Source organism: Nanorana parkeri, unplaced genomic scaffold, assembly GCF_000935625.1.
Source record: "Nanorana parkeri isolate BGI_ZX_2015 unplaced genomic scaffold, ASM93562v1 scaffold1329, whole genome shotgun sequence".
NCBI classification, from domain to species: Eukaryota; Metazoa; Chordata; class Amphibia; order Anura; family Dicroglossidae; genus Nanorana; species Nanorana parkeri.
This window is the reverse complement of record NW_017307597.1, coordinates 202,870-221,608: the sequence shown is the minus strand read 5'-3', so window position 1 is coordinate 221,608 and position 18,739 is coordinate 202,870. Positions and strand designations below refer to the sequence as shown.

The 18,739-nt window shown below is 40.7% G+C and overlaps 1 protein-coding gene across 1 annotated transcript in view; it reads right to left on the bottom strand.

The window, feature by feature from the left end:
* RXFP1 (relaxin/insulin like family peptide receptor 1) overlaps window positions 1–18,739 on the bottom strand; it is a 165,429-nt gene that overhangs the window by 36,857 nt on the left and 109,833 nt on the right. The window contains exons 6-8 of the mRNA XM_018569394.1: window positions 17,968–18,039; window positions 15,417–15,488; window positions 1,099–1,170 (exon numbers count right to left, since the gene is read on the bottom strand). Of these exons, the coding sequence (XP_018424896.1) occupies window positions 1,099–1,170; window positions 15,417–15,488; window positions 17,968–18,039 (216 nt within the window). The remainder of the gene's footprint in view (window positions 1–1,098; window positions 1,171–15,416; window positions 15,489–17,967; window positions 18,040–18,739) is intronic.

The following is an 18,739-nucleotide window of genomic DNA, read 5'->3' as shown; positions in this document are numbered from 1 at the left end:
GGGGGGGGGGTTTGGACTGCCTATACAGCTTAACAGGGGACTTCAAGGTCTTGGGGCTCATTTCAGATACTCTATAGATGAAAGGATGTACTCCAAAGAGAACTGAAATTCCCCACCATCCAGTTTAGACCACAGTGATTGAAACAGAACAGCTCAATATACAAGGGGGTATAAGGATAATAGCACAATGCTAAATGTACTGTTATATTTTAAGCATTGCATACACATTGGGACAGGGCCGTAGCCACGGTTGGCCTGGCTGTGCCCCCTTGCCATTGGTAACAGGGATGCCAGGTGGCCAACAGAGCCTTGGCTTGTCAGGGAAAAGAGGGGCGGCACAGGCACCAGCTGCTCCTCAGATCCCCGCTGTTCTCCCCCGCCTGTATGGGCAGAGGACTCTGTGTGCTCAATCTCTTTTTCTATTTAAAAAGGGAAATGTCAGGGGTCTGTTTAGATCCCTGATATTTCCCCAAAGACCCCCAACAGTAAACAAAATAAATAATAACAATAACAATAAATACAAAAAAAACAAACACACAAATGTCGGGTGGCATAACACGTCTGTTGGGGGCACAATTTTCTGTTCTTGCCTCGGGTGCAAAAGGAGCTAGCTATGGCTCTGCATTGGGAACACATCCTACTTGCCCAAGGATATAGTTTTTTTATTAAGGCATAGCTTTAGTGCCCCAGTTAACCCTAATGCCCTTTTTCCAGGATCTGGTGATATAGGAACTCTTTTTGCTCACCTGTTTGTGATGTGGCTTGTTTTTCCTAACACACCCACTGTAGACTCGCTGTATTTCATGTGCAAAAAGCTAAATATACTAGTGTTTCAGAGCTTAGAAGTACTTCACAGCCATCAGAATAACTGAATCCTACCTTGGTAGTTAGAACCTGGCTCAGGAGAGCCCTCAGCTTTCCTGACCACCCATGCCCTACCCCAACCATCTAGCAACTTATGGGGTGCTTCATTATGTGCCCGATTGTCCTCTCCACCCCTCGTACAGCAGCACTGGTTACACATGCAGGCTTTATTTCCACCAAGATAAAGTTGTGCAAATTGTTTTGCAGGTTTGGTTGTACTTTGATAAGACTTACAGAAGTATAAGTGAATTCAGTCCTTGAAACACTTGGGGGGAGATCCGGTTTATTTTGTTGTTCTCAATGACTCTGTTAAAAATGAGAGAAATGTTTATTGGAGGCAAATTCACAAAATAAGTGTAGCAACACCAAGTTATCAGAGAACAGATTGGGCTTCTATCAAGCGATGTGTTGTTTAAAGAATGTTTACTACTCATTACTAGCATTTTGATGAGTAAATGAGTATTATAAGTATTATGATCCAGTATGTAGCCACCTCAAAGACATTTGCTATACTACCTGTAATGTAGATGTTAAAAAAAACGGTTTTACTTTACAAAGCTGACATATTCACCTGTTATATAGCAGCAATTGTTTACTCTATGAATAAGCCTACGGATGAAACATGTGAGAGGTTGTAGCTGGTTGGGGGTTTGCGGTGCTGGTATTTGGTGTTACATACACTGTTACACTGGATTTGCTGTGAAATTCAATAAAGCCTGAAGTATTGGAATTCTCTGGATAGTGCTGTCTGTTTGTATACTACTACATTCCAAGGTGGAGATGCACCTATTAAACCAGCACCTGGGGAGTCCACATGGCAGCTAAGGAATTGGAGCGGTGAGATTTCTTTTGGCTCTACAGCAATTGTTTACTATTTAACACAGACTGTTTGCTTTCACTAGAGGACAGCCAGCAATGGATTTCAGACTAGCCCAGAATGGTTGACACAATTTAGCTCTATGAGATGTCTACTGCAAAAGGTAGACACAGGTGATTGTGTAACATCAGTGGGAGGAATGTTCTGCAAAGCAGTCAGGGAGGAAGTAAATTGGTGAGAGAACTTTCTGGAAGAAAGTAGCTGCGAGATACATCCTACTGAATTCCTTATGTTCTGTGAGATTCCTGCTTATACTAGAGGAGAGCACAGAGAAGCTGAAACTGATCCCATCTGTTTCTTCTGTCTGCCTAAAAAGACTAAAGAAAGCTGATTGCTGCATTGCAAGTGCCACATGGTCCCCACAAAGATGTTTATTGAGCTACAGTGATTATCTCTCAGATTTTTTAGAATCTGCCATGTCTTCAGCTGTCTGTTCATCTCATTGGAACATAGTGTGATAAACTGTATTGCATACACTGGCGGAGTATAATGTATTGCTGGGACTTGTAGTCCCGCATAGCTGGTGGTAATTTGATGATTATACAGCAATGCAGAATATCTCCAACTATGTAGGACTACAAAGTATCGTTTGAATCGTTAATTGTTACCGTTAATAATTTGCCATCCATCATTCACTGTCATGGATGGTATATTATTAACGGTCACAATTAACCATTACAAACAAATACTTTGTAAATAAATGCCGGTTTCCTCAGGTAATCCCGTCTGTACGTAAACGCAGATACTGGGTCGGTGTTCTCGACAGAACACCGGCACTAAAATTTTAAACAAGCGGCTGCCTGAGGTCCCATGCTTACTGGGGACCTCGGCAGCCTTCCTGTTAACCAAGCGGTGCCATGGCGGTTGGGGGGGCCTTCATGGTTTCTTGCACCGGGGCCCTGAAGGTTCTAGTTACGCCTCTGATTGCACAGTCAAAGAATGACTGCTCAACTGGATAGAGAGGATACATACAGACGATTGCTTTACAGTATTGTCTACTGGATAAAGTACGCTGTCTGGGAAGAGATCTTCTTTCAAATGAGCTCACCAACAGACAGGTTTAAAACTTACATTATAGTTGGCTTTGCTATACAGGGGAAAGTGAACTGCTATATCACCTTTGTTGATGTTCTAATACCAATACTGTGATTCCACTTTAAAAATATTGCAATTGTTGCTCTGTTTACATTAACCATTTTCTTATAATAAAGGAGAACTATGAGATGAGTGATTTTCACTCAACATCATAGTTCGAGCCGACGTGTGACAATGAAACTGTCACACGTGGGCTCAATAGATCGGGAAGTCAGCGAACACATACCATCGTCTGCTCACTTCTCGATCATGTCTCTGCAGAGAGCCGTGACTGTCACTCACGGCTCCCTGCAGAAATTCCCCCTCTCCCCTCTCCCCTCTCCAATCCTCCAGCGCTGAGTGGAGGAATGGATGCGGGAGGGGGCGGGTACAGCTGGCTCTGCATCTAGATAGGCAGAGCCCGCTGTCACTCACACAGGTGGGTGGATCTCAACAGTAATGTCGGGATCCATCCCAGCTGCGTCCGTCTCAGTATACCGCGAGCTGTAGCTCGCAATATACTGAGCTTTGGGTCACGGGAGGACGCTAGTATATGTCCTCCCGTGACCCTTAGGAGAACTATGGGGAAATACACTTACCCCATAGTTCTCCTTTAAGTATGCAGCCACCTTTGAAAAAAGTTGCAGAATCAGGCAGGAGCTAGACCTGCACACTTATCAAATCCAACACTTATGGGTGTGCTACAGATATATGGTAGAGGAAGTCAAATAGGCATAATAGTAAATCAGGGTGTACAGTCAGTTCTATACATCAGTAGTAGTGAAATTAAAAAAACACCTTATTCAGTTGGTTTGTTTGGGATCTTGTTTGCTGGTTTAAATTTGCAGACGACACAAGCTCATTCACTGATCTATTTTCTTTTTTCACTTTTCATAATTAATAAGGTGAAATAAAAGATAAATCAAATAAAAATAAAATGAAGTATCATTTTCAAGTTAATCCGGCCTTTATAAAGAGCTGCTAAATATCTAAAGGCTATGCAAGTATTATGGCCTTAGGAAAATGTGGTACTTTTTCCATTTAATACATGTCATAGTTGTGCTTTAGTTGAAAGCAATAAAATAGGGCCGATAACTGAAGAAAGTCTGCCAATTCTGCATTATCATTTTTTTTCTGGGCTTTAATTGTAAATATGATAAATAAGCGAAACAAAGAAAAAGTCATCTGGCAAAAGGATTCCAATTTTGCCAAGCAAAATGTAAATGCCCAATCAATTCAGAAGTTTAAGTTTATTTGCATGCATACTGGGAATACAAGACTCATTTTTCAATGCAAAGTAATCTCTCCAAAACAAATAAAGCCTGAGAGAATGAATTGACATTATCAAGTTAATAAAACATTTTGTATGCCGTGTTATCTCAAGGGAAACTTGGTTGCAATTTGTTTTGGAACCTGACTTAATACTGAGAAACTATAATATACTACTGACTCTGAGTAGCGCTACAATCATGCAACAATATGGCTAAAACAGTTGATAATGAGTCTGATGATCCTTCTCTTCCATCTCAGTGCCTAGGCCTTATGGAGGGAGCGCTAATAATATTAATGTGTGGATGAGCTAGCAGTAATGGCAGCAGTAATGTCAATATACCATACACTGAAGCATTTGTGCATTATAGGGATACATACTATCACATTTATCTGATATAAATATTACTGCATATATTTATTTTCTATTTCTCTAAATTTTCCCTGTTAGCAAATGGGTTAAAAAGTATGTCCAGTAAATATGGATTTAGCTAAGCAAAATGAGCTATAAGGTTTGCTTCAGTTGGCCAGGTCCACTTTTAGCAACATTTTGTCCCCAAAAAATGAGGTCACATGCCCACCTGAATATACCGAATGACCAGGTTTTTCCAGCAAAGGATTTTTTTCTTCTCTGATGACACGGGCATATTCCAAGATGACAATGCCAGGATTCATCAGGCTCAAATTGTGAAATAGTGGCTCAGGAAGCATAAGATATGGATTGGCCACCACAGAGTCCAGACCTTAACCCCATTGAGAATCTTTGGGATGTGCTGGAGAAGACTTTACAGAGTGGTCTGGCTCTCCCATCATCACTACAAGATTTTGGGGAATAATAAATGCAACTCTGGATGGAAATACATATCAAATGCATGCCGCATTCAAAGCTAAATATGGTCCAATGAAATATGCGTGTAACTTTTTTTCTCCCCAGTAATTGTACTTGAGTAGGTAAAGTGAGAACCCCTGTCAGCTTTTTATAATATCTGAAACAGAGACAGACAACTACTTGCCTGCTGATAATGTTGCCCCCAACACAATAAGTAAGGAGACATCTTTCTAATGGAGCCCAAGATAACAATAAAAAGGAAACAGGGGTTCTAATCTTTTCCCACTTGATACAACAAAAACATGGCTGGACATGCACTTGTTCCATTTATGCTACCAAATCGGTTAATATCTACCTTATATTTGTTACATGTTACTATTCACATAGCATGACTATAGGGGCTCGTTCACATCAGCAGCTGCATTAGCACATCACACTGTATACTTTTTTTTCTCAGAACTTTATTGAAATGTCACAAACTGACATTTCATTCAGTGCCATCGGCCTCAGGGCAGTGTCATGTGATGGATTGCTTAGCACCATGCTGTGCTGAATGCAATACCTTTTTTCAGAGCACAGGATTCAATGTTGTAAAGTAAACTATGCATCTGACCAGCAAAGCCTAATGGCGCTGGTGTAAAGAGGCCCTAAAAATATTTAGAAATTGATGTTTACCTTTATAAATGCTCTTTTCTGAAAACCCCAGAACTAACTAAAAAATCCTACTTAGTACTCGCTTACTTTGTAATGTTTATAAAGGGCTGGGGAGTTGTGCGTGCCTTAATTAACCCTGTCGGTACTGTGCTGGGCTGGCAGATTTTATTATCAGTTGTTATCTAGATGTGCAGGACTGTTTGTCCTAACAAAGGGTTAAAGATTTCAAGATTTTGTATGTTAATGCGCTGTCTTGTCCTTCTTGTCTTTGTCTTGTCCGTCAGTCTGTCCCTTGCCATTTAGTCTGTCTATCCATCTTTTCCAGTCTTGACATCTTTTTTTAAAGCAATTGAAGCCACCCATAAAGTTCTATGTATAATCCTGCTCCAAAGAATAGAAAATTGCTTCATATTGAATTTCCAAACAGCAAGTCAGTGCAGTCTGCTAAAATGAACTGTGAAAAACAGGTATGAACATAATGCACGTCACCTAATCCCACTTCAACTAGCTATCAAATTATTGGCCACTATGAGTAATTCACTTCTCTTCACAGACATAATATATTACCACCTGAAGCTAGGATAACAGGCTTGACGAGCGTGTTCTTCAACCTCGGTCCTTGACATAACCACTTGAAATAATGACTTCATGACATGGGTTTAAACAGCCACAGCAGCAGTTTTATTACCAACCATCCAAAACAAATTTCATAACATAACATCCACATAAACAGTTTGGTCAATACCACTAGCAAGGCGATTTTCACAACTAGAATTGCTACTGTCCTCAGCCTTTCTCCTCAGTGGCTCAAGGGTGTTAGCCAAACTCCCACATTCTTACTTTTTCCAAGGGATCTAGGGACAAACTAATGATAGCCAAAGAAGTGGAAGCACCTTACCCCAGATGTGCCCCCAGTTTTGTAACAATTAAACTATTCACTAAGTCGCAAAGGCCCCCCTGACTGCCAAACTGCTTTGACAATTTATGTAACTTCTTTCATAAATATATCAAATTAATCTTTCCACCAGCACAGACTCCTGAGGAACAAAATATTAAGAGAAGGTGGGTGGGAAATTCTTCCCCACTTACTGTCTAAAGTAGGGTATACACTGAATGAATTTTGAACAAATTAAATTGATTTCGGAACATTTGTTTGACTTTCTAATATTGTTGGAGAAATGTTCTTGATCGAACAGAATTCTACCAGTGAATTTATTCCAAAATCAAATGTTGAATCAAAATAAAAATCAAACAAAATTTCGAACGATTTTCATCAAGTCTCTGCAGGCATTATCTAACGCTCCGATTAGATTTTTCGTACGAGCCTTCCTTCAAAAATCTACCAGTGTATATTCTACTCTACTGTAAGCTCGATGATTGGTAGATGTGGGGGGCAATGAGCAGTAAATACAGGTGTATATATATTTAAAGCAGAAAAATAAACTATTTAAATAATAAATGTATTAAATGATGTGTTATTATATGTTATGTAAACATTTCATTTTGAATTACCTAATAAAAGTCTGAATTTTCTAGATACGCCAGCTGTAAAGTTGTATCTTTGTTGAATCAATCTTTTTTTTGGCTCAACACAAAAGGATCTGCTTTGTAAATTGACATTTACAGATGTGCTTAAACTTCTAATGGCTTTTATAAATGGCATTTTTGGACTTTATTCCTTACTTGTTGGGTGATATTAACGAAATAATCTGTACTTGAAAATTATGCCTTGACTTTATTGCCTATATTCATCATGTAACGCTTAAGGTTGAGTTGTAAAGGCATTAAAGTAGGCACATCTGCCAAATATAAATGTTAGCATCAATCAATGTAATAAGGCAAACTTTAAACACATTAAAAATAGAAAATCTACCTTTTGACATGTTTTTTTCAGCTTCAGTACAGGGGAGCAATTATCTGTAGCTTCAACATTATATTTTAAAAGATGTACAGTATATGTATGGCATCTGCCTATTTTAAAGACTGTTATGTCCATACAAAGGTAAATCATCTTCATTTAATAGCCCTTTGTATGATCACAGTGCACTAACATCTATGTAGGCTGTGCTTTCTTGTTCTTCCTATTTATCAGAGATTTGTCTGTATCTTGAATGTAATGACAGGATCGCTATTTGCTAACACTGTATGTTGCTATCCCTGGATATTGAGTATGAAGTGACCACAACAGGCAAGATAAAAGATGATAACAGATTAGGCCACTCTGAAATTAATCTTGGATACTAGAGAATAGTATGGAAAATGGACATAGAAAATGTTTTACGCAATAACAACATTAGTCAGTGTGTGTAGTTGGATGGATTTTTCTGTTACAACCAAAGAATCTGGAAGTATAACTTGAGCAGTAAATAATCAGAATTTAAAAGAGAACTAAAGCCAATAATTTTTGGCTTTTGTCCTCTTTTGGGTCAAAGGAGTACATTTACTATTGTTCTCCTGTTACCCAAAGTTAGCATCTAGCTGGCTACTGCCCACTATTTGCTGATGAGATGAGCTGCGGCTGGGAAAGATCCCAACAATATTGTCGGGATCCACCCCGCTGCCTGATTGACAGCTGGCTCTGCCTCTCAAGAACCAGAGCCAGCTGTGCCGGCCCCCTCACCTGTCTGTCCCTCCAAAGAGCACTGGAGGAACAGAGAGGGGTAGGGAGAATCCCTGCAGGGAGTGGATACTAACAGTCACTCTCTTCGAGGAGAAGACAGTAAGCTGAGTGATCAGCAGTTCGTGATTGCTCGGTTCTCGATCTATTGAGCCGGCATTTGACAGCTGCAGCAGTGTCACATGCCGGCTCCAAGTATTGGGAAGAATACATTTTGTCCTCCCAATACTTCTATTTTACATTTTCATGCAATATTACCTAAAACAAGAACACAAAGAACAAAAAGTGAAATTTTGCAGCTTACCAGTCCTTAGATATGGTGGCTGCATTTATTTTTAATTTTTTCGGCTAAGAACAGTTTCAGCAAGTACAAAAAATACTGACATTGATCTAGCCGGAAATGCATTTTTCTTGTTGTTTTCTGTGAGCTGAACTGAAAGTACAAACGTTATCCTATTTCTGTAAACTACGAACTATTAATACCCTCCCCCCCTTCCCTATGCAATGACAATAAAGAGAAGAAGGCATGCTTAAACTCCAGCCTGGATGATAACCATGGCTCCCTCCATAAAGACAATAGTATTTGACATGGCCTTTATATGTGTCTTAATATGTTTTTAGCTTCTTATAAGAAATAAAGAAGGTTTTATTTTTATACTTCACAACTGTAGCTGTATGTATTTTGTGGCACCTTGAAAAAACCCCAGGCTCATTTGTAGCCAATCCTTGCTTATTTTTATCAGTTACAGGGGTGTAGTTCCACCCACTTACCTCGCACCTCCCTACCTACTGCTATATTATGGCTCCCTCCATAGATGTGGGAAGCGTGTCATTTGCAGGATCACCAAGTGATAATTACAAAACTTAAAAAAGAAAACTAATGCAGCCACATCTAAGGACTCGTAAGCTGTAATATATTACATTTTTGGTTTTGGGTTTAGATACACATAGATATTCCTGCATTTGCAGAAAGAAGAACTGGTTGATACGGTAATTATATCTTTTATTCATTGTAGGACTGCTTGACCCATTCTGGAAGTTCAATGTAGTCAGTAAATGGTGGATATTTTGAATATGGTTATCAAGGACAGTGTGCTGGTTTAGTTAGTGTTTAGCTAGTGAGACCCTATGGCTAGGCCATTTACTTCAAAAAAGACCATTCCATAGTATTATACGTGCCTTTAACATTTCTTTGCATAACCTCCCTTGTGTAAATACCCAAAAGCCCTGAGACTGCTGCTGCATGCCACCATCTTGGATGGGATGTCAGCAGCCCCAGCAGATTCAGAGCTGTCACTCAAGTGACACTCTGTAGCAGGGGTGAGCGAACTCTGGCCCTCCAGCTGTTGTGGAACTACAAATCCCATGAGGCATTGCAAGATTCTCACAGCCACAGACATGACTCCCAGAGACGGATGCATGATGGGATTTGTAGTTTCACCACAGCTGGAGGGATGGAGTTTGACCACCCTTTCTCTATAGTATTCCCTGTATGCTACATACGGTAAAAGGTTATGTAGGGAGGTGAGGGGAGGGGCAGAGATGCTTGGTCAGCACAAACAGCAATTAGGCACTCCCAGAAGAGGGGAGCGATATAACATCAAAGGAGTGAGGGAGCTGTGTGAGAATTAGACTTAACAAAAAGTCAGTTCGTTTTGGGGTTCGGATATAGACGAATCTGAAATTTTCTTTAATTCCGTATGAGTTAAATGATATTTGCCAACTAATTTTCATACAGCAAAGTGACATTAAAAAAAAGTGACATATTTATTTTTAACTTTTGAAAGTCCAAAGAAACAATAATAAAAATAAAACAGTGTGCACACCTGTGCCCCCACCCATTCCCCCAATTCACACCAGATCCCCTAGGTCTGGTAGGAATTTTAGGAGGGACCCCAATGCCAAAGAAACAAAGAAAAAAAGTGTGGGGTTCCCCCTACAATCCCTTACCAGACCCTTGATCTGAGCAGCAGCCTGGCCGAGCAGGAAAGGAGGGGGGGCAAGGGTGTGGGCCCCCACTCCTGCACCCTACAAGGCCACATGCGCTGAACATGGGGAGAGTTCTTTGCCATGTTGATGAAGACAAGAGCCTCTTCCCCACAACTCTGGCCCAGTGGTTGTGGATGTCTGCAGGCAGGGGGGCTTATAGGAATTTGGGTGCCCCGTTTTCCTAAAAGGCATTTTTGTTTTTTGGCATTGGGGTCCCCCCCAAATTCCTACTCAAAACTAAAGGCCCTGATATGAATTGGGGAAGGGACTCCACATTGTTTTTTTATTGTAACATTGAACAACATAAATTAATTCACAATGACATTCTATAACAATTTCAGATGCATTCTAAATTTTCGTCATCGTAAAATTCTGATATGTTCAGATTTGTTATATTTTCCTTTGGAATTTCAGATGCATCCCAATGTCCGAATTTGCCGATATTTGTCCGAATATGAATTCGGAACAAAATGAACCGCTAATGTCTAGTGAGAATGGACTTTTCCTGGAGTAGTAAAATTTTCCAAGTTCAAAGTCACATTGCAAGGGAATAAAATATAACTTGTGCAAAATAAAAACAGTGCAAGTAAGCATGTAAAATGCTTGATTTTTTTTGCTTTTACCTGCAATTTTTTAGTTGGTGACAAGGTCTCTTTAATATTTTTATCTTTAGATGAAATGTGTGCAAACATACTGACAGGTTAATCAGCTTTGACTCAAACTGATTCAAGTGGAAGATTTTGTTTGACCTGAGATAAGGATTTTAAAATGAAAGATCCTTTGGAGAAAAGTCTGATGTGATGGATTACTTTTCTCTGTAAATTGTTCCGGTAAATAGGCAGATCTTTAAACATTATGACAATTGAATGCTTATTTTCATCAGGAAAGTCTACATGATTGAGGTAACCCCAACACAATGGACAATATCAGTGTAAAAGAATTACTTAGGCTTTGCTGGAATTTTAAGGGTCTATTTATAAACAATTCACAGAGACATTTTGCTGGATGGAGCTGTGGAACATAAGAAATAAATACTTATTTCCTATGCTCCTTACTCCTTCTGGTGACCATAATGCTTTATTACATTTAACCTGATGTGTTGCAGCCGGGAAAGATCCTGACAATATTGTTGGGGTCCACTCTGCTGCCTGATTGACAGCCGGCTCTGCCTCTTTAGAGTTAGAGCCAGCTGCCCAAAGTCTATTCCTCCAGTTTGTGCTGGAGGAACAGAGAGCGGAGGAGGAATCCCTGCAGGTAGTGGTGGCTGACAGTCACTCTCTGCAGGGAGGAGACTGTGAGCTCCCTGAAGAAGCCATATTTGAACATTATCCAGAGACGCCGCCGTCTTCTCTGGGCCATAGCTCATTTAAAATGATCTGCCACAAAGTGGAGAACTGTTCTGTGGTCAGATGAATCAAAATGTACAATTCTTTTTGGCAACCATAGGCACTGCATCCTCCGGACTAAAAAGGAGAGGGGCATTCAGGCTTCTTATCAGCGCTCAGTTCAAAAGCCTGCATCTCTGATAGTATGGGGGTGCATTAGTGCATATGGAATGGGCAACTTGCACAGCTTGAAAAGGCACCATCAGTGCTGAAAGACATATCCAGGCTTTAGAGAAGCATATGCTCCCATCCAGACAACGTCTTTTTTCAAGGAAGGCCTTGCATATTTCAGCAGGACAATGCTAAACCGCATACTGCATCTATGACAACACCATGGTTTAGAAGAGTCTGGGTGCCTAACTGGCCTGCCTGCAGTCCAGACCTTTCACCATTTGAAAATATTTGGCGTATCTTGAAACGGAAAATACAACAAAGAAGACCCAGGCATTTAAAGAGTATATAAAATAGTAATACAGAACTAAACAGTTAAATCACCTGTACGTCCACATGCCTGTTTGATTGTCCAGCAGAGGAAATTAAGCAGATAACTAAACAGTAAGCTAAGCATTAACTGAATAATATCAATAAAGAAATAGTCCCTGTACATCAATACATAACGTATGTACATCAATACATCGCTCCCAATTATCTGCCTCTTACTTTTCAACTGTTCATTTTTTTGTGTATATTACAGAACTGTATAAATAATTGTACTATTTAACAGTTAAAGCTCTTGACTTCTTGACTGACAACTAGTGATGCACCGATAGCGATACCAGTATTGGTGCCGATACTGAGCATTTGCACGAGTGCTTGTACTCACGCAAATGCTCAGATACCAAAAATCGATATAGACGCTTTAATTATTCAAATTGAAGCAGCTGCCTTAGATCTCGCGCTTGCTGGGGATATCACAGCATCCTTCTGGGAACCATGTGGCACCTCTTTACAGCACTTCTGCCGGCCCACACATCTCCCCCTCCTGAGACCCTCCGCACGTCTCCCCCTCTTGAGACCCTCCACCCGAGACATCAGGCCAGCACCCCGAAGCAAAGTGGCAGCACAGAGTATGTACTGGTATGATGCAGCAAAACTGCACCTTAACTCCACAGCTACTTTAGAAATATTGCCTGCTGTTTCTGTCCTGTGCTTTATTCTGCAATGCTGATTAATATATTACTGGGATTTGTAGTCCTCTATAGCTGATGGTATTATTCTACATTGCTGTATAATGTATTGCTGGGATTTGTAGTCCTCTATAGCTGGTGCCATTCTGCACTGCTGCATAATGTATTGCTGAGATTTGTAGTCCTTTATAGCTGGTGGCATTCTGCATTTCCATATAATATATTGCTGAGATTTGTACTGCTGTATAGCTGGTGGTATTCTGCATTGCTCTGTAATGTATTGATGAGATTTGTAGTCCCTCTACAGCTTGGAGTCAGTGGCAGAACTACCAGGGTCTCAGTGGTTGCAGGTGCGATCAGGCCCTGGCACTCCACCACTGTCCTAAAATCATTAGTCTATATTGTTTTAGAAAAATTGTCACATGACACTTAAAAAAAGGTATCTGTAATTGGTATCGGTGAATACTTGAGGAATGTATCGGTACTCATACTCGGTCTGGAAAAAATGGTATTGGTGCATCCCTACTGACATCTGAAGGCTCGCATTGCTTATTTGTAAAACTGAACTCAGTGCGCATAAAATGAATTAAAATATATTTCTTAATAACAGCAAAGGATATAAATCATGGTCTTTTTCAAAATAAATTTGCTGTAAGGGTCCCTCTTTCCTATTTGAGAATGTTGGGAGTTATGCAAATATCCACTACATTAGCAGTAGGGTCTATCATAACAGCCCCAGAGGTCAGTCAAAATATATTTCACAAAATGCTGATGAAATAGCAGCTCAGGACATGACATGCAAGGCTTATTCATACAGTAACAACATTTACACATGTTCCTTTTGTTACTGCACTTTCTTCCCACTTTGTGAGAATTGTGATACTCATCCTCTCAGTAAGTGTAACAGTATATGAATAAACTGATGATTTATATAAAACAGCTTTGTATGACCATTTGCCAACTCTAGACAGCTACAGGCACTGCAGGGTGCTTGTGAAAGTGAACCAAAACGCAAAAACCGAAGATCTGATATGTTATAGGAAACATTAAGAATTGTTAATTCCTAAGCAGTACCCTGAAAAATTAAATTTTGTCTTGAATTCCCCCTTATAAATAGCAGAGCACTTTTGGTTTGTGAGTATGCCTAGGTACTCCTTTGCCTACAGCCTCATATCTGTATATCTGTGGTGTGAGATCTAAGGCACTGGTGTCTCCTACTGCTAGTTTCAATACATTTGCAGAGAGATTTGATGATGCCACTATTGTGCTGCTCACTGTTCTCCTTACTGGAGGCTAACATAAGGAAGCAAACATAAGGAAGCAAAGCCCTACCTCTACCAAGATGGCAGTCTCCACACAGAGACACAGTGCAGAACAAAGCAAGTCACTATTGTGGAAAAGATCAGCAGTGAAACCACAGTACTGGTGACTTGTTCTGTCCCCTCTGAAATTCTTTTTTTTTTTGGGTACAGCTTCCAGAATTCCATTCTTTAAATTGCCCAGCTGCAATTTAAAGGCGCAGCTGCAAGGGGGCACAGCCAGGGCCAGACCTGTGCCTGCTGGACCTGCCCCGCGGGGGTAAAAGGTAGGCGGGTGCTTTGGGATTTGGATGCAGTGCTGATCGCCTCACATTACCATCTCACTCACCATCTCACTCATGTGCAGCTCTGCCGATTATTGGCTGGTTCTCAGGTGTGGGGGGAGTTGAGAGCGGTTGCAATGCTGATCGCCTCAGTTTACCATAGAGGTGACCAGCGGACACACACGCAGCACAGCTGCGTATTGGCTGGTTCCCAGGAGGGGAGGAGTTGAGGGCGGCTGCAGTGCTGATTGCTTCACTTATTAGCTGATGCATGGAGTTCCCAGCAATTGGCTGTCAGCTAATGCTACTTAAAGCCAGCTGAAAACTCTGTGCACCAGCCAATAAAGCATCACACCTTTGACCCTCACATGATTCCTCCCTCTATACCCTGTACGCGGAGCTAAAAATTGCTGAGAGATGGCAAGGAAGACTTGGGGATGAAGGAGACATGGGGATGAACTAAATATGTAATTGGGAGACTTTTCTGCCATAACCTTCTCCATTCCCTTTATGAAGAAAGCAATTGGTATCTTGTACGTGTAGTTAGCATTTCAATTCAGGGAATTTTATTATGTATATATTATATATATATATAATGAATGCAATGGGGAGGGCCTATTAATGTCCACATAAAAATGTAGGCAATGTGGCATATGGGCATAATAAAATTGGAGAAAACAGCCTATTTATTTACTTTCCTCAAAATAACTTTGGGGGCCACAATTTTCTGTTCTTGCCTCGGGTGCAGAAAAAGCTGGCTATGACTCTGCTCTAGAAGGCCAAAGGTTGGCCACTTAGAAAAAAAGCTGAACATATGAGGAGCCCTGAATAAAAAAAGAAGGAGTAAGGGATTGTGGACAAGCAGGGTGAATGGGGCATTTGAAGTTTAGAAAAAACACTGTTATATGTGATTATTGTCTAGGTTTCTGGTTACTAAAACATAGGAGCTATTTTACTGCATTCATATCACTGCTTTCACAGAAATAAGAATAGATTTCAACGAAACCAGAAAAGTTATTGTACTTTAATACATATGTTCGGTTATCTAAAAGTGATGCAGGTCAGTTTTAAGGACACACTGCAAGAACACATACAAGATACACATTTTAACACTGGAAATGCATGCTGCACATAGAAAGAAATACTTACAACCATTCCAGCTTGTGGAGATCCCGAAACACTCCCGGTTTAAGGGTGCTTATTGCATTATTGCTTAAATAACTGAAAAATATACAGAGTTAAAGTCCTATTGGGAATTTCCTTATACGGTATACAGGTATATGCATATCCTTATCATGTATAAGAAATAACCTTCATTATCTCATTTTGAGTTATCAAAACTGTCTTATAAAGTAGGGAAAATTATAATTTACTAAATCGAAGAATTTTCTTTTAATAGACATTTCAATGCAATAATGTGTAGCTTAAAAAGAGCTTAAAGTACAACTAAAGCTAAAACCTTTTTTTTTTTTTTTTTTTAGTTTTGGATAGAGTGGAGGGGTATTAGAACAACTGTCAGGTTTTTAATTCTGTCTGTGTCCATGTTAGGGACTTGTGACAGTTATCACTGAAAGTGACAAAAAAAATCCTAAATTTTGAATGATCATCAGCATAGGAATAGACGGGAAATCGCCCTATGGGAACACTAGTTCTGGTGACCTTGCTGACCTCCAGGGATTTTCTTCTCTTTGGAGTGATTTCTTCTTATTTCCTGTTGTGGTTATTGGACAGGAAGTAAAAGGAAATCCCCCCTAATGGGACACAGATGGTGAAAAAGTTTACTCTATCCAAAACTAAAAAGTTTTGCTTTTAGTTCTACTACATCCTGGCCAGAGCAATTTCTTACTATTTGCAAACACTTGATAAAATCTGAATTTTTGGATAGAAAAGAGCTTCAGGCCCTCAAACAATTATACAATTTCTGAAAGCAAAGGCCCTGTAGAATAAAAAAATGCTTGTTGCAATTTTTTATGTTGCACGGTATTAGCACAAATGTTTATCAAACTAATATTATTAGGATGAAATACACTAAAATGAAATTTAGTGCACAGAAGCAGAATAAAATACCCAATTTTTTGGTAAAATATAAAAGACGGGGTCACACCGGGTAAATAGATACCAAACATGTCAAGCCTTAAAATTGCATGTGTCTGTGAAACAGCAACAACCTACAATACCCAGAATTTCCCATAGGCGATGCTTTAAACGCTTTTACTCCTCATCAGTTTAGTGTTACCAGTGATTGATGGGCCTAAATTTAGTGCTCTCACTTCGACATTCATGATGATATTTAACAGGCGCACCCGGCGCGTGTTTGCGTTATATGTGCATGCACGTGAGGGGCAGGGGCCTTTAAAAATTATTTTTTTGCACTTTTTATTTTTTTTATGTTACTTTCATTTTTTATTTTTTTTCACTCAACTTTATTCTTATCACAAACGGTGACTAAGAAGCCCCCTATGTAATAGCAAATATAATGTGACAGGTCCTCTTTATGGAGACATCAGGGGTCTTTCAGACTTGTAATGTCACCTAGGGACCCCAAAGAAGATGGGGAAGCAGAGATCTGCTTCCCCAGCTTCTTCTCCTGCCTCTAAGAGCTGGAGAATGTAAACAGTGACACCGGAAGTGATGCAATACACATTACTTCCGGGTCCAGTGATTGGAGGAGAGATCAGCGGCTGGAAGCCTACTGATCTCTCTCCGATCAGTCAGAGGAGACTTACCATGCCGGTCCCGGGGCCGCACAGGGGACAACGAAGCCCAGGGAAGCCAGCGGTGGGGGCGGAGGGCACACAGCACCGCACCGTATAAGCGATCCGACAGCTGTGCAGCCGCTGAATTGCTTGTATTTAAACAGCAATCACCTGCTGTTTTTAATGATACTAACAACACGGCTGCAGCCGCAGCCGGGTTCTTGGTATAACCTCTTCAGACAGAATGTTTTTTTACAATGGAGTGTTTAAGGAAGTTTTCCAGAACAAGATAATATAAATTCATTGAAACAGTTGCCCAAAGGCATAGCTATCTTGTAAAAACTCCAACTCCTATGCTGTTTCCCATCTCAGTGGGCTTTCCAGCCTTAGCGTTAGGTCTCATTCACACGAGAAAAGGCCGGCACGTACAGCTCCGTGCACGGCCGTATTGGGCAGCTACCGGGAAGGACAGGTGCTGCGTGTGATTAGTACGTAGCCCCTGTCCTTCTCTATGGGAGTACGCCGCCCTACGCTCACCCGCCCTGCATGTCCGTGCGGGTGCAGGTGTTTGTACTTGTATGCTGAAAGGATGTATCCTGTCTGTGTCCGAGCAGGGACACCCGCACCTGTACGGACCTGCACTTGGGGTGAGCGTAGGGCGGGTATGGCCGCATACTCCCATAGAGAAGGACAGGGGCTGCGTACTAATCACATGCAGCACCTGTCCTTCCCTGGAGCTGCCCGATACGGTCGTGCACGCATCACGGAGCTGTACGTGCCGGCCTTTTCTCGTGTGAATGAGACCTTACACTAACAAGACACAAAAGGCACAAACGGAGGAGGGACAGTTTGCCCACTCTGCATAATTAAACCTAGAATAGACACCTAAAAGAGTGAGGAAAATTGAAAAAGTGACTGGCTGGTGTAGGGAATTGTTTCAATTTGCTATATTTATCATAAAACTTGTATAGGTAAAATCCCTTATAATACAGGATGTTACTCACAGCTTTGTTAGGTTGCGGAGTCCTCTAAATGCATTCACAGATACAGTTCTAATTTTATTATGCTGCAGATATCTGGAAAGATAAAAAATACAAAACTTGTGGAAGATGCATCATGCTGAGATATTAGTGAGCACTAGATGGAGCTGAAGAATACAAGAAATTAATGCATTACATTTATGACCAGTACCAAGGTTAGAATTTGAATTCTATGCAATATTATACAGGACCGTTCTGTGTGCTATTTTAAAATCAAGTCTTCTATTGTCACTGGGTGATCACATCCTGTATCTATTGTCTGGACAACATGTTATCTGGACGCCAGTGAAATCCCCTTGTCCTTGAAACAGCACTGCATGCTAATACATTCTAGATGCATTACCTAAAGTTTAAAACTGGTAAAGGAAGGCTGCAAGGGAAGCAGATCAGTTACAAGTGGAAAAATTTGTGTATTTGAATATTTACCAAATAGTTTTCAACAAATTAAAGCGTTGATTACTTTTCAAAGTAAAAAAAAAAGTCTCATTCACAGACAGCGTGCACCTCCATGCACCCGGAAAGGACAGGTGCTGCATGTAGCTGCCTGCAGCCTTTTGTACATTTCTATGATAGGACATGGCTGCATACGACTACACACGAACATGCTCATCCGCACAGGTATCTGTATCCATACAGATGCATGCCGTTGGACGCACGCTGTCTGTGGCCAAGGATGTTCATCTATACCTGTACGGATGTGCATGATCTGGTTGGTGTGTAGCCATGTCCTCTCCCC